Below are 18,287 nucleotides of genomic sequence, written 5' to 3'. Positions count from 1 at the left end.
TTTCTATGGAATTTTAAGCCAGCCATGTGGAAAAAAACTAGGCCCCAATAAAGTTTCATCACCAGAACATATATAAAAACATTTAAACACTTCCAGCAAACGTTTTATATAACAGGAATTGAAAATGTATAAGAGTATTACCTCTGACAGTAAGCATGATACCAGTCGCTATTAAATCACTGTATTCAGGCTTACCTTACATAAATCTGGTATCAGCAGCATTTTCTAGCATTTACATCTCTAGAAATTTTTTTTAACTGCACATACCTCATAGCAGGATAACCTGCACGCCATTCCCCAGCTGAAGTTACCTCTCTCTTCAGTTATGTCTGAGAACAGCAATGGATCTTAGTTACAACCTGCTAAGATCATAGAAATCACAGGCAGATTCTTCTTCTATTTTCTGCCTGGGACAAAAATAGTACAACTCCGGTACCATTTAAAAATAACAAACTTTTGATTGAAGAAAAAAACAACTACGTTTCACCACTTCTCTCTTACTACTTCCATGCTTGTCGAGAGTTGCAAGAGAATGACTGGGTATGGCAGTTAGGGGAGGAGCTATATAGCAGCTCTGCTGTGGGTGATCCTCTTGCAACTTCCTGTTGGGAAGGAGAATATCCCACAAGTAATGGATGATCCGTGGACTGGATACACCTTACAAGAGAAACAAGCAAACACAAATCATATTGTGATCACTAGGCGCCCTCACCATACCAACCGGACATAAAAAAGCGCCATGTGTCTGAACTAGGCCTTGAAGACCGTCAGGGCCAGCATGAAACCAAGGGCCCCAGCACTGTCAAGGCCACAGAGTCTCGTCTGAGATGGAGAGATAAAGAACGGTCAGACAGACTTTTGTAAACCGTGCAACCACAAAATCGAGAATATCAATTCCAGAGAAGAGAGTTCCCGAAGGAAACATCACACCACAACATGAGCATTAGACCAAATAAAAATCATCCTCACCGGATTAAATAAAAGATAAGGCAACCCGTAGGTTATTGCCCAGGAAGAAACGGACAGACTCGCAGGACCAGCCCTACAGGGGTCCAAAACTTCCAAGCTCAAAACTGGAAAAGGATACACAAATAAAGACGCCAAAAACGTGCCTTAGTAGAAGACGAAGGCGCGACAGTCTAACGAAAGGCGCAACATACCTTCGCCGGGACAAAAGAAAACACTGGCCCCGGCGGTTTACCCCCTGAGGCCTCAGGAGCAGTTGCTTCCAAGGAGGGCTGAACTGGACCAGGCGATCCCATGCCTGACGAGCCCCGGCTAACGGAACACAATATCGTAAGCACACACCCGGGAGGTGAAGATGCGCCAGCGATACGGCCATGCGGAACAGTGTCGTAACCTTCGGTGGGAACAGGCTACACTCCATAGAAGTAGCTTTAGGGTTACCTGCATGCGTAGTAAGAGTTGGTGGTAGGGAACTCGTCCCGTGGGAAATAGAATCCCCAGAGGCGGATGGCTCAGTGGGCACCTGATTCCCCGATCCTGAGGAACAGAGCACACTAAAACGGCATTCGGAACATAACTGATGGGCATGTATCACCTGGGCCAATTCATATTCTTTGCAAGAAGTAGAGTCTGAATCAGAGACATCCGTCTCCAAAAAATAAGAATCCTCCATACTGGGACACTGAATAAAAAATGGACAAATAAAAAAAATCTAAACGGCACCTTACACCCCCAATGGCTGTGGCACTCACATCACCCAGAGAACCAGACACCAGCGGACTAGGATTTCTCTGTCGCCACACGGTCAGGAATGCGGAAATGGAGTCACAAGGTAAAGTCCATGCAAAAGCGTGCCCGACCTTAAAGGCTGCGTCACTAGACATAGGCCGTTATGTTCCAAAATAGTCATGAGCCGAAGTAACACTACACAGTAGCAGACAGAATCACATAAACATGATTATAAACCCCCCCGTTCAATAACCCCCCTCAAGAGATATTAACCTTTGATTCCTAGATACAAAAAGGAGCCTCACTGAGACGCTATGTTAAAGTTATCCCCGAAAGGTTGTAGCCCCTCTCGGATAAACAGTTGTAATTACGATACATCCATGATGAAAGTAAAATGAAACGATCTACACCGTGGAACAGGAACACAGCATTTCAAGTGTGACAGATAGTAGTGTTGCTTCTGCCAAGGACTTGAGAGAAAAAAAAAGCAGGCAGCGAAACTCGTCAATGCGGATTGCTTGTGGAGCTGTTAATATGAGTCGGGATGGTTTAGCAGAAAGACTCTCCCTGCATCTCCGGACTCTTTCACCCATGCTTTCACTGAAAGGCTGACAGGACTACTTAAAACTCCAGTCCGATGCCAAAGAGTACTACCCTCCATAAGAGACAATCAAAAACTTCCGACACTTCTCTGCCAACCTCCTGGGACGAAAGACAAACAATGACTGGGGATGAGGGGAGAGGGAAGAGTATTTAAGCCTTTGGCTGGGGTTTCTGCCTCCTCCTGGTGGCCAGGTTCTGAATTCCCAAAAGTAATTAATTCAGCTGTGGAAACTTTCCATTTATGAAGAAAAGCAGCACTTAAATAAAAGCAGCACTTAAACAAATAAAAGCAGCACTTAAACAAATAAAAGCAGCACTTAAACAAATAAAAGCAGCACTTAAACAAATAAAAGCAGCACTTAAACAAATAAAAGCAGCACTTAAATAAATAAAAGCAGCACTTAAATAAATAAAAGCAGCACTTAAATAAATAAAAGCAGCACTTGTACCTCTTTTTGCCAATATTTTATTTTTGACTGGTGCTCAGATATATGACTGTCTATCTGCTCAATTTTAAGTCTTATATTTAGTGCATCCTTTTGAAGGGCATGTTCTTTATCTTGAATTGATTTGATTTCTTGGAGCAAGCCACGATGCTGTTCTTGGATTTCTGGAAGAGAACCCTAAAGGCAGACAAAAATACATGAGCTATGTTTTCTTCATATTTAAAAAGTTATATAGTGCAATAGACAAAGTACAAAATTTGTAAACTATGACTATCCACAAAACAGATTCACCAATCTTTAAAATTACAACCTTTGAGACTAATTTACTTGAATTGCACAATCATAAGCCAGGTTTTGCCCACTTAGATCCTAGAAGATACGACTGCCTACTTTAAAATGTTTGTTTAAAAAAAAAAAAAAAAAAAAAAAAAAGATGATCCCTTTATTACCCATTCCCCAGTTTTACATAACCAACACAGTTATATTAATATACTTTTTACCTCTGGGTTTACCTTGTATCTAAGCCTATGCAATCTGCCCGCTTATCTCAGTTCTTTTGATAGACATGCATTTTAACCAATCAGTGCTGACTCAAATAACTCCATGGGAATGAGCACAATGTTATGGCACACAAGAACAGATAAGAGGTGGTCTTTAAGGGTTAGAAATTAGCATGAGCCTACCTAGCTTTCAAAGAATACAAAAGGAACAAAGCAAATTTCATAAAAAGTAAATTTAAAGGGACATGAAACCCAAATTTTTTCTTTCATGATTCAGATAGAGAATACAATTTTAAACAACTTTCCAATTTACTTCTATTTAATTTGCTTCCTTCTCTTGTTATCCTTTGCTGAAAGCTTTATCTAGCAAAGCTAGGTTCTAGCTGTTGATTGGTGGCTGCGCATATATATATATATATATATATATATATATATATATATATATATATATAGATCGATAGTGATTGGCTCACCCATGAGTTCAGTTAGAAACCATCAGTGCATTGCTGCTTCTTCAACAAATGATACCAAGAGAACTAAACAGATTAGATAATAGAAGTAAATTAGAAAGTTGTTTAAGAAGAAAATTTATGCTTGCCTGATAAAATTTGTTTCTTTTTAGACATGTGTCCACGGATCATCATCCTTACTTGTGGGAAAAACACCACCTGGTCAGCAGGAGGAGGCAAAGAGCACCAAAGCAGAGCTGTTCAATAGCTCCTCCCTTCCCTCCCACTCCAGTCATTCGACCGAAGTTAGGAAGAGAAAGGTAAAGCCAAGGTGCAGAGGAGTCTGAAGTTTACAAAAATGAACAACCTGTCTTAAAAGAACAGGGCGGGCCGTGGACTCAGTGTCTAAAAAGAAACAAATTTAACAGGTAAGCATAAATTTTAATGAGTCCATGGATCATCATCCTTACTTGTGGGATACAATACCAAAGCTAGAGAACACGGATGACAAGGGAGGGACAAGACAGGGATCCTAAACGGAAGGCACCACTGCTTGAAGAACCTTTCTCCCAAAAACAGCTTCAGCCGAGGCAAAAGTATCAAATTTGTAAAATTTAGAAAAAGTGTGAAGAGAAGACCAAGTTGCAGCTTTGCAAATCTGTTCCACAGAAGCTTCGTTTTTGAATGCCCATGAGGAAGCAACCGCCCTAGTGGAATGAGCCGTAATTCTTTCAGGAGGCTGCTGTCCAGCAGTCTCATATGCAAAGCGGATGATACTCTTAAACCAAAAAGAGAGGTAGCCGTAGCTTTCTGACCCTTATGTTTCCCAGAGAAAATTACAAAGAAGAAGGCTGACGAAAGTCTTTGGTTGCTTGTAAGTAAAACTTCAAAGCACGGACTACGTCCAAATTGTGCAGAAGACGTTCCCAGGAAGGAAACTCTTGTGAGAGGGGATAGAGAACTCTTCTTTTCGTTCACTTTCCACCCATGAGACCTCAGGAATGCCAGAACAATGTCCGTATGGGACTTGGCAATTTGACGCCTGTATCAGAATGTCGTCTAAGTAAGGGGCTACTGCTATGCCCCGCGGCCTTAGGACTGCCAGAAGTGACCCCAGTACCTTCGTAAAGATTCTTGGTGCCGTAGCTAACCCAAAGGGAAGAGCCACAAACTGGTAATGCCTGTCTAGGAAGGCGAACCTGAGAAACCGATGAAGATCTCTGTGTATCGGAATATGAAGACAAGCATCCTTTAAGTCCACGGTAGTCATGTATTGACCCTCCTGGATCATAGGTAGGATGGTTCGGATAGTCTCCATCATGAAAGATGGGACCCTGAGAAATTTGTTTAAGATCTTGAGATCTAAGATTGGTCTGAAGGTTCCCTCTTTCTTGGGAACCACAAATAGATTTGTATAGAATCCTTGCCCCTGTTCCTCCTTTGGAACTGGGTGGATCACTCCCATAACTAGGATGTCTTGAACACAATGTAAGAATGCCTCTCTCTTTATCTGGTCTGCAGATAATTGTGAAAGGTGAAATCTTCCTTTTGGGGAAGAAGCTTTGAAGTCCAGCAGAAATCCCAGGGACACAATTTCCACCGCCCAGGGATCCTGGACGTCTCTTGCCCAAGCTTGGGCGAAGAGAGAAAGTCTGCCCCCTACTAGGTCCGTTACCGGATCGGGGGCCAATCTTTCATGCTGTCTTAGAGGCAGCAGCAGGCTTCTTAGCCTGTTTACCTTTGTTCCAAGCCTGGTTAGGTCTCCAGACCGGCTTGGACTGGGCAAAATTTCCCTCTTGTTTTGTATTAGAGGAAGATGATGCCGCGCTCGTCTTAAAGTTTCGAAAGGCATGAAAATTAGTTTGTTTGGTCCTTAATCTGTTAGACCTAACCTGAGGAAGGGCATGACCTTTTCCTCCAGTAATATCAGAAATGATCTCCTTCAGTCCAGGCCCGAATAAGGTCTGCCCCTTGAAGGGAATATTGAGAAGCTTAGACTTTTAAGTAACGTCAGCTGACCAGGATTTAAGCCATAGCGCCCTACGCGCCTGCATAGCAAAACCTGAGTTCTTAGCCGTTAGTTTAGTTAAATGAACAACGGCGTCAGAAACAAATGAATTGGCTAGCTGAAGCGCTTTAAGCTTGTCAAGTATATCATCCAATGGAGTTTCTACCTGTAAGGCCTCTTCCAGAGACTCAAACCAGAAGGCCGCAGCAGCAGTGACTGGGGCAATGCATGCAAGAGGCTGGAGAATAAAACCTTGTTGAATAAACATTTTCTTAAGGTAACCCTCTAACTTTTTATCCATTGGATCTAGGAAAGCACAACTGTCCTCGACGGGGATAGTTGTACGCTTAGCTAGGGTAGAAACTGCTCCCTCCACCTTAGGGACCGTTTGCCATAAGTCCCGTGTAGCGGCATCTATTGGAAACATTTTCTTAAAAATAGGAGGGGAAGAGAACGGTACACCTGGTCTATCCCATTCCTTAGTAATAATTTCTGAAAACCTTTTAGGTATTGGAAAAACATCAGTGTAAACAGGCACTGCATAGTATTTATCCAATCGACACAATTTCTCTGGCACTATAATGGTGTCACAGTCATCCAGAGTAGCTAAAACCTCCCTGAGCAACACGCGGAGGTGTTCAAGCTTAAATTTAAATGTTGACATATCAGAATCAGGTTGAAGCATCTTCCCTGAGTCAGAAAAATCACCCACAGAAAGAAGCTCTCCTGCCTCAGCATCTGCATATTGTGAGGGGATATCAGACATAGCTACTAAAGCGTCAAGAGTGCTCTGTATTTTTTCTAGCCCCAGAGCTGTCTCGCTTTCCTTGTAACCCTGGTAGTTTGGACAATACCGCTGTAAGGGTATGATCCATATCTGCCGCCATGTCTAGTAAAGTAAACGCCATGGGCGCGCTAGATGTACTTGGCGCCTCTTGAGCGGGAGTCCCTTGAGCAGGAGTCAAAGGTTCTGACACGTGGGGCGAGTTAGTCGGCATAACTTCCCCCTTGTCAGTTTCCTCTGGTGATAAATCTTTTAAACCCAGAATATGATCTTTATAACAAAGTGAAATCAGTACATTTGGTACACATTCTAAGAGGGGGTTCCACAATGGCTTCTAAACAAAATGAACAAGGAGTTTCCTCTATGTCAGACATGTTTAAACAGACTAGCAATGAGACCAGCAAGCTTGGAAAACACTTTGATAAATGTAAACAAGCAAAAAATAAAAACGGTACTGTGCCTTTAAGAGAAACAAATTTTGTCAGAAATTGAAAAACAGTGATAAAAAACAGTAAATTTTACGAAATTTTTACAGTGTGTATAATAGACTAACAGAGCATTGCACCCACTTGCAAATGGATGATTAACCCCTTAGTTTCAAAACCGGATAAAAAAAAAAAAACGATAAACGTTTTTCAACAGTCACAACAAACTGCCACAGCTCTGCTGTGGCCCTACCTGCCCATATAACGACTTTGAAAGGCACAAAAACCCTTTAGAGAGGTCCTAAGTGTTCAGGGGACTCCTTTAGGGAAACTGGATGTCTCAAGCTGCAAAATCTAATGCGCATTTAGGCGCGAAAATAGGCCCCTCCTAACCTGTATTCACAGTGAGAGGGCCTAACAAAACTATCCCTAGGCAAAAATCTAGCCAGCCATGTGGAAAAAACTGTGCCCCAATAAAGTTTTATCACCAATATGTATAAAAAAAACGTTTTAACACTTCCAGCAAACGTTTTATTTTTCAGTAATGTGATAAAGTAATAAGAATATTACCTTATACAGCAAGCATGACACTAGTCGTTATTAAATCACTGTAATCAGGCTTACCTTAAATAAATCCGGTATTAACAGCATTTTCTAGCATATTCATTTCTCTAGAAAAATTTAAACTGCACATACCTCATAGCAGGAGACCCTGCACGCCATTCCCCCAGCTGAAGTTACCTCTCTCTTCAGTTATGTGTGAGAACAGCAATGGATCTTAGTTAAAACCTGCTAAGATCATCAAAGACCACAGGCAGACTCTTCTTCTACTTTCTGCCTGAGGCTAAAATAGTACAACTCCGGTACAATTTGAAAATAAACTTTTGATTGAAGATAAACTAAATAAAAACACCACATCTCTCTAGCTACTTCCTTTCTTGTTGAGAGCTGCAAGAGAATGACGGGTAGTGGCAGTTAGAGGAGGAGCTATATAGACAGCTCTGCTGTGGGTGATCCTCTTGCAGCTTCCTGTTGGGAAGGAGAATATCCCGCAAGTAATGGATGATCCGTGGACTGGATACACCTTACAAGTGAAAGGAGAGACTATACCTAGACCAGGAGAAGCCAGAGATATAGGACCAGGCATAGGAACAGAGAAAACTCTCTCTCAAACGTTGCGCAAAAGCATCAAAGGACAACAGAAGACTGAGTCCTCACATAGTCCGAACTTGGAACACTGAAGTATTCCTCTACAAAAAAACGTGCAACAGAAAACAGAGTAAAAAAACACGCAGCCATCCTCAGAATATACTTGCTGAGAGCAAAAGCGGCCAGCAAAAGAACAGATTGCAAAAGACAACTCCCAGACAGAGGGCACACTCTAGGCAATCCAAGCCGCCAAACCTACCCACAGGTCTCCCAAAAAAAAGGGGGAATCATATCCTCCATGAGGTCCCCCCAAGAAAGAGAAGTGACACCCAGAACCCGAGGTGGAGCAATCCTAGATCCTCTGCATGTAAGCTTAGGGAGCTAGCTACTATGCCCACCTAGATCCTGGAGATGATGACATCTCTCAGACCCCACTCCCAGCCGTCCAACTTAGTCTTGACACGGAGCCAGCAAGTCTCCAAATGAAACTTAAATACCCAGAGAGAATATCCCTCTCAGATAGGGAAGCTCATAGACCTCAACTCCTGATCCAGGAGAAGCCTTAAACGCACCACATCTCCATAAAAAGGAGACAAGCTCTCACCCAAAAAGGGCTAAAAGGCAGCACCTTCCACCAGTCACAAAGCCACGGGTTAAAAGGAGAGATCAAGCCCCAACTCAGGAGCCCTGAGAAAGTGATTCCCCTAAAAACTAGCCTGCTAACACGCAACCAATGTACAATAGTAGCAGCAGTGACACTGCAAGTCCATTCACATGCAGAGTAGTGAATTCAATAGATACTACAGTAAACTGACCAAGGGAAACCGCCTAAGGTGCAAAACAAGCCCAACGAGCAATGACACTCAGAAAACCTTGCCAATCAGACCAGGTCAAGGAATTAATCCGAGTAAAAGGACATAGCCCAAGTTTCCAGAAACTGGGAAACCCCAAACCACCCCTGGAGCCTATAGGTCCAGTAACAACCCACAACGAGATCCACAAGGGAAAATGCTGAATGAAACTCAGAAACCAGAAGCCCCAGGGAGAACCCCCAAATGTTTAGACAAACACTACCCCGTCTGAATAACAACCCAGACCACAGGGGATACTAATGCAAAATCCGGATCAACCCTGATAACGAAAAAAAACTTGCAAGTCCCGATCTAAGGAAAAGACCACCCCTTGCCGAAGTCCCCCTCTCCAAAGGAGTTAAGGCGGTAAAAGCCATACGACGACGCAAGAGCTTCTAGACTCAGCAACAGACTCAGGACAATAAGGCAAGGGGATACCTCGAGGTCAAAACCACTCGAGCAAAGGGTGGTCTCCACATCACCTCCGTACAAGCGGATGATCACAGGGAAAAAGGGGCGTTAACCAACCCCAGTTCCGGGAGGAACCCTAAGCAAACCCAAGGAGACAGCGCCCAGTGTTCCTAACAGGGAACAAACATCTCCCAGGCCCCTAAAAAGGAGACCTAACATGGAGACCACAAAGGAAGGCCAAAAATTCTCAGAAAACAGCTAGACAGTACACAGTCGATGTGCAATAGCTGCAGCTGGCTACATTCTGCAACCCAACCGCTGCAAGGAAGCCAAACTATGCTCTCTCTGCGGTAAGAAGGCGCTTAGCTCTCCAACTTTCCATCACGTGGGGTAGGAACTCTAGGGTCAGACAATACCAGACGCAAGAGAGAATGACGCAGCGTAAACTCCACTGACCCAGTCATCCAAATAGAATGCTATAAGGACTGAGACAATCCTTCCTGCCTGGTAGACCCACAGGTCCACTAGAATGCTTAGTTAAATGTAAAACAAATCATAACATGAGCACTCAAAACAAGCCGCCCTGCGTGGATGAATAATCATAATTTGGGAAACTCGCATGTCTAGAAGTATGGAGCGGCAGGGAAGTTGCCTCTTGGAGGACAGGACCCAAAGAGGCAGATAGCTCAGCTGACCCTTGATTCCCCAAGCCCGATAAACCAGGCGCTCTAATACGGCACACCGAACATAACTGATTGACATGTGTCAACGAGGCCAATCTCAGTATAAGAATCCTCCATAACTGGATAGAGAATATGGCAATATGGACTATTTTAAGACAAAACAAAAATGGCACATGACACCCACAATGGCTGGGGCACTCACCACCTCCTATGAACCAGACCCGTGCGAACTAGAATTTCTCCGTTGCCACACGGTCAGGAATGTGTAAATGGAGGGCGGAACGTAATCACACCCGGACAGAAGGTAAACCGTATAGTCCAAAAAAGCACGCCCCAACCATAAGGTTGTCTCACTTCCAAAGGTCTCATGTTCCAAGCCATGAGCCCATTTAACACTACACATAAAATGATTAAAAACCACTCTGTTCAATAACCCCCTTCAGGAGATATTAACCCTTGATTCCAAGATACTAAAAGGAGACACTTATGTTAAGTTAGTCCAACAAGGTAGTAGCCTCTCGGGAAAACATTAGTACAGTTCATTCACAAAGAAAGAAAATGAAACGATCTTACCGGAATCTACGCCGTGGAAAAGGAACACTGCCCGTCAAGTGTGACGAATAGTAGCATCGCCTCTGCCATAGACTTGAGAGAAAAAAGCAGGCAGCGGAGTGAAGTTCGACAACGCCTATTGCTTGAGGAGCTGTTAACATGAGTTGGGATGGTTTCACAGAAAGATTGTTCCTGCATCTCCGGACTCTAACTTTCATCCAAGACCTCACTGAGCGACTGACAGGATTACTTAAAACTCCTCTCCCATGTCAAAGAGTACTACCCTCTATAAGAGACAAATCAAATTTTGACCTTCTCTGCCAACCTCCTGGGAGGAAAGGCAGAGAATGACTGGGGGGATGAGGGGAGTGGAAGGAGTATTTAAACTCTTGGCTGGGGTGTCATTGCCTCCTCCTGGTGGCCAGGTTCTTATTGCCAAAAGTAATGAACGCAGCTGTGGACTCTTTCCATTTAAAAATAATTTTATTTTTGGGTATCATGTCCCTTATAGAGTTGGAATGCCCTATCTAAATCAAGAAAGTTAAATTTTCACTAGACTACCTTTAATAATAGAAAAGGAGCTCAAAATGGGGGGGGGGGGTACTGTGGAAAAAACATAATTTATGCTTACCTGATAAATTTATTTCTCTTGTAGTGTATCCAGTCCACGGATCATCCATTACTTGTGGGATATTCTCCTTCCCAACAGGAAGTTGCAAGAGGATCACCCACAGCAGAGCTGCTATATAGATCCTCCCCTAACTGTCATATCCAGTCATTCGACCGAAAACAAACAGAGAAAGGAGAAACCATAGGGTGCAGTGGTGACTGTAGTTTAATTAAAATTTAGACCTGCCTTAAAAGGACAGGGCGGGCCGTGGACTGGATACACTACAAGAGAAATAAATTTATCAGGTAAGCATAAAACATAATTTATGCTTACCTGATAAATTCCTTTCTTCTGTTGTGTGATCAGTCCACGGGTCATCATTACTTCTGGGATATAACTCCTCCCCAACAGGAAATGCAAGAGGATTCACCCAGCAGAGCTGCATATAGCTCCTCCCCTCTACGTCACTCCCAGTCATTCGACCAAGGACCAACGAGAAAGGAGAAACCAAGGGTGAAGTGGTGACTGTAGTATAATTTAAAAAATATTTACCTGCCTTAAAAAACAGGGCGGGCCGTGGACTGATCACACAACAGAAGAAAGGAATTTATCAGGTAAGCATAAATTATGTTTTCTTCTGTTATGTGTGATCAGTCCACGGGTCATCATTACTTCTGGGATACCAATACCAAAGCAAAAGTACACGGATGACGGGAGGGCTAGGCAGGCTCATTATACAGAAGGAACCACTGCCTGAAGAACCTTTCTCCCAAAAATAGCCTCCGAAGAAGCAAAAGTGTCAAATTTGTAAAATTTTGAAAAAGTATGGAGCGAAGACCAAGTTGCAGCCTTGCAAATCTGTTCAACAGAGGCCTCATTCTTAAAGGCCCAAGTGGAAGCCACAGCTCTAGTAGAATGAGCTGTAATTCTTTCAGGAGGCTGCTGTCCAGCAGTCTCATAGGCTAAACGAATTATGCTATGAAGCCAGAAGGAAAGAGAGGTAGCCGAAGCCTTTTGACCTCTCCTCTGACCAGAGTACACGACAAACAGGGAAGACGTTTGTCGAAATTCCTTAGTTGCCTGCAAATAGAACTTGAGGGCACGAACTACATCCAGATTGTGCAGAAGACGTTCCTTCTTTGAAGAAGGATTCGGGCACAAAGAAGGAACAACGATCTCCTGATTGATGTTCCTGTTAGTGACTACCTTAGGTAAGAACCCAGGTTTTGTACGCAGAACTACCTTATCTGAATGAAAAATCAAATAAGGAGAATCACAATGTAGGGCTGATAACTCAGAGACTCTCCGAGCCGAAGAAATAGCCGTTAAAAATAGAACTTTCCAAGATAACAACTTTATATCAATGGAATGAAGGGGTTCAAACGGAACTCCTTGTAAAACGTTAAGAACCAGGTTTAAACTCCATGGCGGAGCAACAGTTTTAAACACAGGCTTGATCCTAGCTAAAGCTTGACAAAAAGCCTGGACGTCTGGAATTTCTGACAGACGCTTGTGCAACAAAATGGACAGAGCTGAGATCTGTCCCTTTAATGAACTAGCCGATAAACCCTTTTCTAAACCTTCTTGTAGAAAGGACAATATCCTAGGAATCCTAACCTTACTCCAAGAGTAACCTTTGGATTCGCACCAGGATAGGTATTTACGCCATATCTTATGGTAAATCCTTCTGGTAACAGGCTTCCTAGCCTGTATCAGGGTATCAATAACCGACTCAGAAAAACCACGTTTTGATAAAATCAAACGTTCAATTTCCAAGCAGTCAGCTTCAGAGAAGTTAGATTTTGATGTTTGAATGGACCCTGAATCAGAAGGTCCTGTTTTAGAGGTAGAGACCAAGGTGGACAGGATGACATGTCCACTAGATCTGCATACCAAGTCCTGCGTGGCCATGCAGGCGCTATTAGAATCACTGATGCTCTCTCCTGTTTGATTCTGGCAATCAATCGAGGAAGCATCGGGAAGGGTGGAAACACATAAGCCATCCCGAAGGTCCAAGGTGCTGTCAAAGCATCTATCAGAACCGCTCCCGGATCCCTGGATCTGGACCCGTAGCGAGGAAGTTTGGCGTTCTGACGAGACGCCATGAGATCTATCTCTGGTTTGCCCCAACGTCGAAGTATTTGGGCAAAGACCTCCGGATGAAGTTCCCACTCCCCCGGATGAAAAGTCTGACGACTCAAGAAATCCGCCTCCCAGTTCTCCACTCCCGGGATGTGGATTGCTGACAGGTGGCAAGAGTGAGACTCTGCCCAGCGAATTATCTTTGATACTTCCATCATTGCTAGGGAGCTCCTTGTCCCTCCCTGATGGTTGATGTAAGCTACAGTCGTGATGTTGTCCGACTGAAACCTGATGAACCCCCGAGTTGTTAACTGGGGCCAAGCCAGAAGGGCATTGAGAACTGCTCTCAATTCCAGAATGTTTATTGGAAGGAGGCTCTCCTCCTGATTCCATAAACCCTGAGCCTTCAGAGAATTCCAGACAGCGCCCCAACCTAGTAGGCTGGCGTCTGTTGTTACAATTGTCCAGTCTGGCCTGCTGAATGGCATCCCCCTGGATAGATGTGGCCGATAAAGCCACCATAGAAGAGAATTTCTGGTCTCTTGATCCAGATTCAGAGTAGGGGACAAATCTGAGTAATCCCCATTCCACTGTCTTAGCATGCACAATTGCAGAGGTCTGAGATGTAGGCGAGCAAAAGGTACTATGTCCATTGCCGCTACCATTAAGCCGATCACCTCCATGCATTGAGCTACTGACGGGTGTTGAATGGAATGAAGGACACGGCATACATTTTGAAGCTTTGTTAACCTGTCTTCTGTCAGGTAAATCTTCATTTCTACAGAATCTATCAGAGTCCCCAAGAAGGGAACTCTTGTGAGTGGAAAGAGAGAACTCTTCTTTTCGTTCACCTTCCATCCATGCGACCTTAGAAATGCCAGTACTAACTCTGTATGAGACTTGGCAGTTTGAAAGCTTGGAGCTTGTATCAGAATGTCGTCCAGGTATGGAGCTACCGAAATTCCTCGCGGTCTTAGGACCGCTAGAAGAGTACCCAGAACCTTTGTGAAGATTCTTGGAGCCGTAGCCAATCCGAATGGAAGAGCTACAAATTGGTAATGCCTGTCTAGAAAGGCAAACCTTAGATACCGGTAATGATCCTTGTGGATCGGTATGTGAAGGTAAGCATCCTTTAAATCCACTGTGGTCATGTACTGACCTTTTTGGATCATGGGTAAAATTGTCCGAATAGTTTCCATTTTGAACGATGGAACTCTTAGGAATTTGTTCAGGATCTTTAAATCCAAGATTGGCCTGAAAGTTCCCTCTTTTTTGGGAACTACAAACAGATTTGAGTAAAACCCTTGTCCTTGTTCCGACCGCGGAACCGGATGGATCACTCCCATTAATAAAAGATCTTGTACGCAGCGTAGAAACGCCTCTTTCTTTATTTGGTTTGTTGACAACCTTGACAGATGAAATCTCCCTCTTGGGGGAGAGAATTTGAAGTCCAGAAGGTATCCCTGAGATATGATCTCTAGCGCCCAGGGATCCTGAACATCTCTTGCCCAAGCCTGGGTGAAGAGAGAAAGTCTGCCCCCCACCAGATCCGGTCCCGGATCGGGGGCCCTCGATTCATGCTGTCTTAGGGGCAGCAGCAGGTTTCCTGGCCTGCTTGCCCTTGTTCCAGGACTGATTAGGTCTCCAGCCTTGTCTGTAACGAGCAACAGCTCCTTCCTGTTTTGGTGCAGAGGAAGTTGATGCTGCTCCTGCTTTGAAATTACGAAAGGAACGAAAATTAGACTGTCTAGTCTTGGCTTTGGCTTTGTCCTGAGGCAGGGCATGGCCTTTACCTCCTGTAATGTCAGCGATAATCTCCTTCAACCCGGGCCCGAATAAGGTCTGTCCCTTGAAAGGTATATTAAGCAATTTAGATTTAGAAGTAACATCAGCTGACCAGGATTTTAGCCACAGTGCTCTGCGTGCCTGAATGGCGAATCCTGAATTCTTAGCCGTAAGTTTGGTTAAATGTACTACGGCTTCCGAAATGAAAGAATTAGCTAGTTTAAGGACTCTAAACCTGTCCGTAATCTCGTCCAGCGTAGCTGAACTAATGTTCTCTTCCAGAGATTCAATCCAGAATGCTGCAGCAGCCGTGACCGGCGCGATGCATGCAAGGGGTTGCAATATAAAACCTTGTTGAACAAACATTTTCTTAAGGTAACCCTCTAGTTTTTTATCCATTGGATCTGAAAAAGCACAGCTATCCTCAACCGGGATAGTGGTACGCTTAGCTAAGGTAGAAACTGCTCCCTCCACCTTAGGGACCGTTTGCCATAAGTCCCGTGTGGTGGCGTCTATTGGAAACATTTTTCTAAATATTGGAGGGGGTGAGAACGGCACACCGGGTCTATCCCACTCCTTAGTAACAATTTCAGTAAGTCTCTTAGGTATAGGAAAAACATCAGTACTCGCCGGTACCGCAAAATATTTATCCAACCTACACATTTTCTCTGGTATTGCAACTGTGTTACAATCATTCAGAGCCGCTAAAACCTCCCCTAGTAATACACGGAGGTTCTCCAATTTAAATTTAAAATTTGAAATATCTGAATCCAATCTGTTTGGATCAGAACCGTCACCCACAGAATGAAGCTCTCCGTCCTCATGCTCTGCAAGCTGTGACGCAGTATCAGACATGGCCCTAGTATTATCAGCGCACTCTGTTCTCACCCCAGAGTGATCACGCTTGCCTCTTAGTTCTGGTAATTTAGCCAAAACTTCAGTCATAACAGTAGCCATATCTTGTAATGTTATCTGTAATGGCCGCCCAGATGTACTGGGCGCCACAATATCACGCACCTCCCGAGCGGGAGATGCAGGTACTGACACGTGAGGCGAGTTAGTCGGCATAACTCTCCCCTCGCTGTTAGGTGAAATTTGTTCAATTTGTACAGATTGGCTTTTATTTAAAGTAGCATCAATACAGTTAGTACATAAATTTCTATTGGGCTCCACCTTGGCATTGGAACAAATGACACAGGTATCTTCCTCTGAATCAGACATGTTCAACACACTAGCAAATAAACTTGCAACTTGGCTACAATTTTATTTAAAAAAAAAAACGTACTGTGCCTCAAAGAAACACTAAACGATTAAGGACAGTTGAAATAATAAACTGAAAAACAGTTATAGCATCAATCCTTGTAAACAACACAACTTTAGCAAAGGTTTCCCATTAGCAAAGCAAAATTAATTAAATTACAGAGTAACGTTTTTTTATCACAGTCAATATATAATTCTCACAGCTCGGCTGAAAGAATCTACCTCCCTCAAAAGAAGTTTTGAAGACCCCTGAGTTCTGTAGAGATGAACCGGATCATGCAGGAAATACAATGAGCAACTGACTGGAAATTTTGATGCGTAGCAAAGAGCGCCAAAAACGGCCCCTCCCCCTCACACACAGCAGTGAGGGAGAAACGAAACTGTCATAATTAGAATAAGCAACTGCCAAGTGGAAAAATAGCCCAAACATTTATTCACTCAGTACCTCACTAAATGTAAACGATTCTACATTCCAGCAAAAACGTTTAACATAATCAATACATATAAAAAAATTCTTATGTACTTTTTACAGAGTAATTCCAGTGAAGTACCATTCCCAGAATACTGAAGTGCAAAGTATACATACATGACATTATATCGGTATGGCAGGATTTTCTCATCAATTCCATTGTCAGAAAATAAAAACTGCTACATACCTCTATGCAGATTCATCTGCCCGCTGTCCCCTGATCTGAAGTTTTTACCTCTCCTCAGATGGCCGAGAACAGCAATATGATCTTAACTACTCCGGCTAAAATCATAGTAAAACTCTGGTAGATTCTTCTTCAAACTCTGCCAGAGAGGCAATAACACACTCCGGTGTCATTGTAAAATAACAAACTTTTGATTGAAGTCATAAAAACTAAGAATAATCACCATAGTCCTCTTACACATCCTATCTAGTCGTTGGGTGCAAGAGAATGACTGGGAGTGACGTAGAGGGGAGGAGCTATATGCAGCTCTGCTGGGTGAATCCTCTTGCATTTCCTGTTGGGGAGGAGTTATATCCCAGAAGTAATGATGACCCGTGGACTGATCACACATAACAGAAGAAATTATGTTTTCTCTTGTTAAGTGTATCCAGTCCACGGATCATCCATTACTTGTGGGATACCAATACCAAAGCTAAAGTACACGGATGATGGGAGGGACAAGGCAGGATTAAGCGGAAGGAACCACTGCCTGAAGAACCTTTCTCCCAAACACAGCCTCCGAAGAAACAAAAGTATCAAATTTGTAAAATTTTGAAAAAGTGTGAAGCAAAGACCAAGTCGCAGCCTTGCAAATCTGTTCAACAGAGGCCTCATTTTTGAAGGCCCAGGTGGAAGCCACAGCTCTAGTAGAATGAGCTGTAATCCTTTCAGGGGGCTGCTGTCCAGCAGTCTCATAGGCTAGGCTTATTACGCTCCGAAGCCAAAAGGAAAGAGGTTGCCGAAGCTTTTTGACCTCTCCTCTGTCCAGAGTAAACGACAAATAGGAAAGATGTTTGACGAAAATCCTTAGTAGCTTGTAAGTAAAACTTCAAGGCACGGACTACGTCCAGATTATGTAAAAGACGTTCCTTCTTTGAAGAAGGATTAGGGCACAACGATGGAACAACAATCTCGATTGATATTCTTGTTAGAAACCACCTTAGGTAAAAACCCAGGTTTGGTACGCAGAACTACCTTATCTGCATGAAAAATCAGATAGGGAGAATCACATTGTAAGGCAGATAGCTCAGAGACTCTTTGAGCCGAGGAAATAGCCATCAAAAACAGAACTTTCCAAGATAAAAGTTTAATATCAATGGAATGAAGGGGTTCAAACGGAACTCCTTGAAGAACCTTAAGAACCAAGTTTAAGCTCCACGGGGGAGCAACAGGTTTAAACACAGGCTTAAATCTAACCAAAGCCTGGCAAAATGCCTGGACGTCTGGAACCTCTGCCAGACGCTTGTGCAAAAGAATAGACAGAGCAGAAATCTGTCCCTTTAAGGAACTAGCTGATAATCT

General features: G+C 43.5%; 1 protein-coding gene across 1 annotated transcript in view; it reads right to left on the bottom strand.

Annotated features, from left to right (window-relative positions):
* Positions 1-18,287, bottom strand: part of SMC4 (structural maintenance of chromosomes 4) — a 459,275-nt gene that overhangs the window by 115,566 nt on the left and 325,422 nt on the right. Inside the window, exon 18 of the mRNA XM_053711800.1 lies at positions 2,748-2,921. Within this exon, the coding sequence (XP_053567775.1) occupies positions 2,748-2,921 (174 nt within the window). The remainder of the gene's footprint in view (positions 1-2,747; positions 2,922-18,287) is intronic.

This window comes from Bombina bombina, chromosome 4 (assembly GCF_027579735.1).
Source record: "Bombina bombina isolate aBomBom1 chromosome 4, aBomBom1.pri, whole genome shotgun sequence".
In the NCBI taxonomy this organism is placed as follows: domain Eukaryota; kingdom Metazoa; phylum Chordata; class Amphibia; order Anura; family Bombinatoridae; genus Bombina; species Bombina bombina.
Note: the sequence above shows the minus strand (reverse complement) of the source record. Positions and strands in the feature narration are given on the sequence as shown.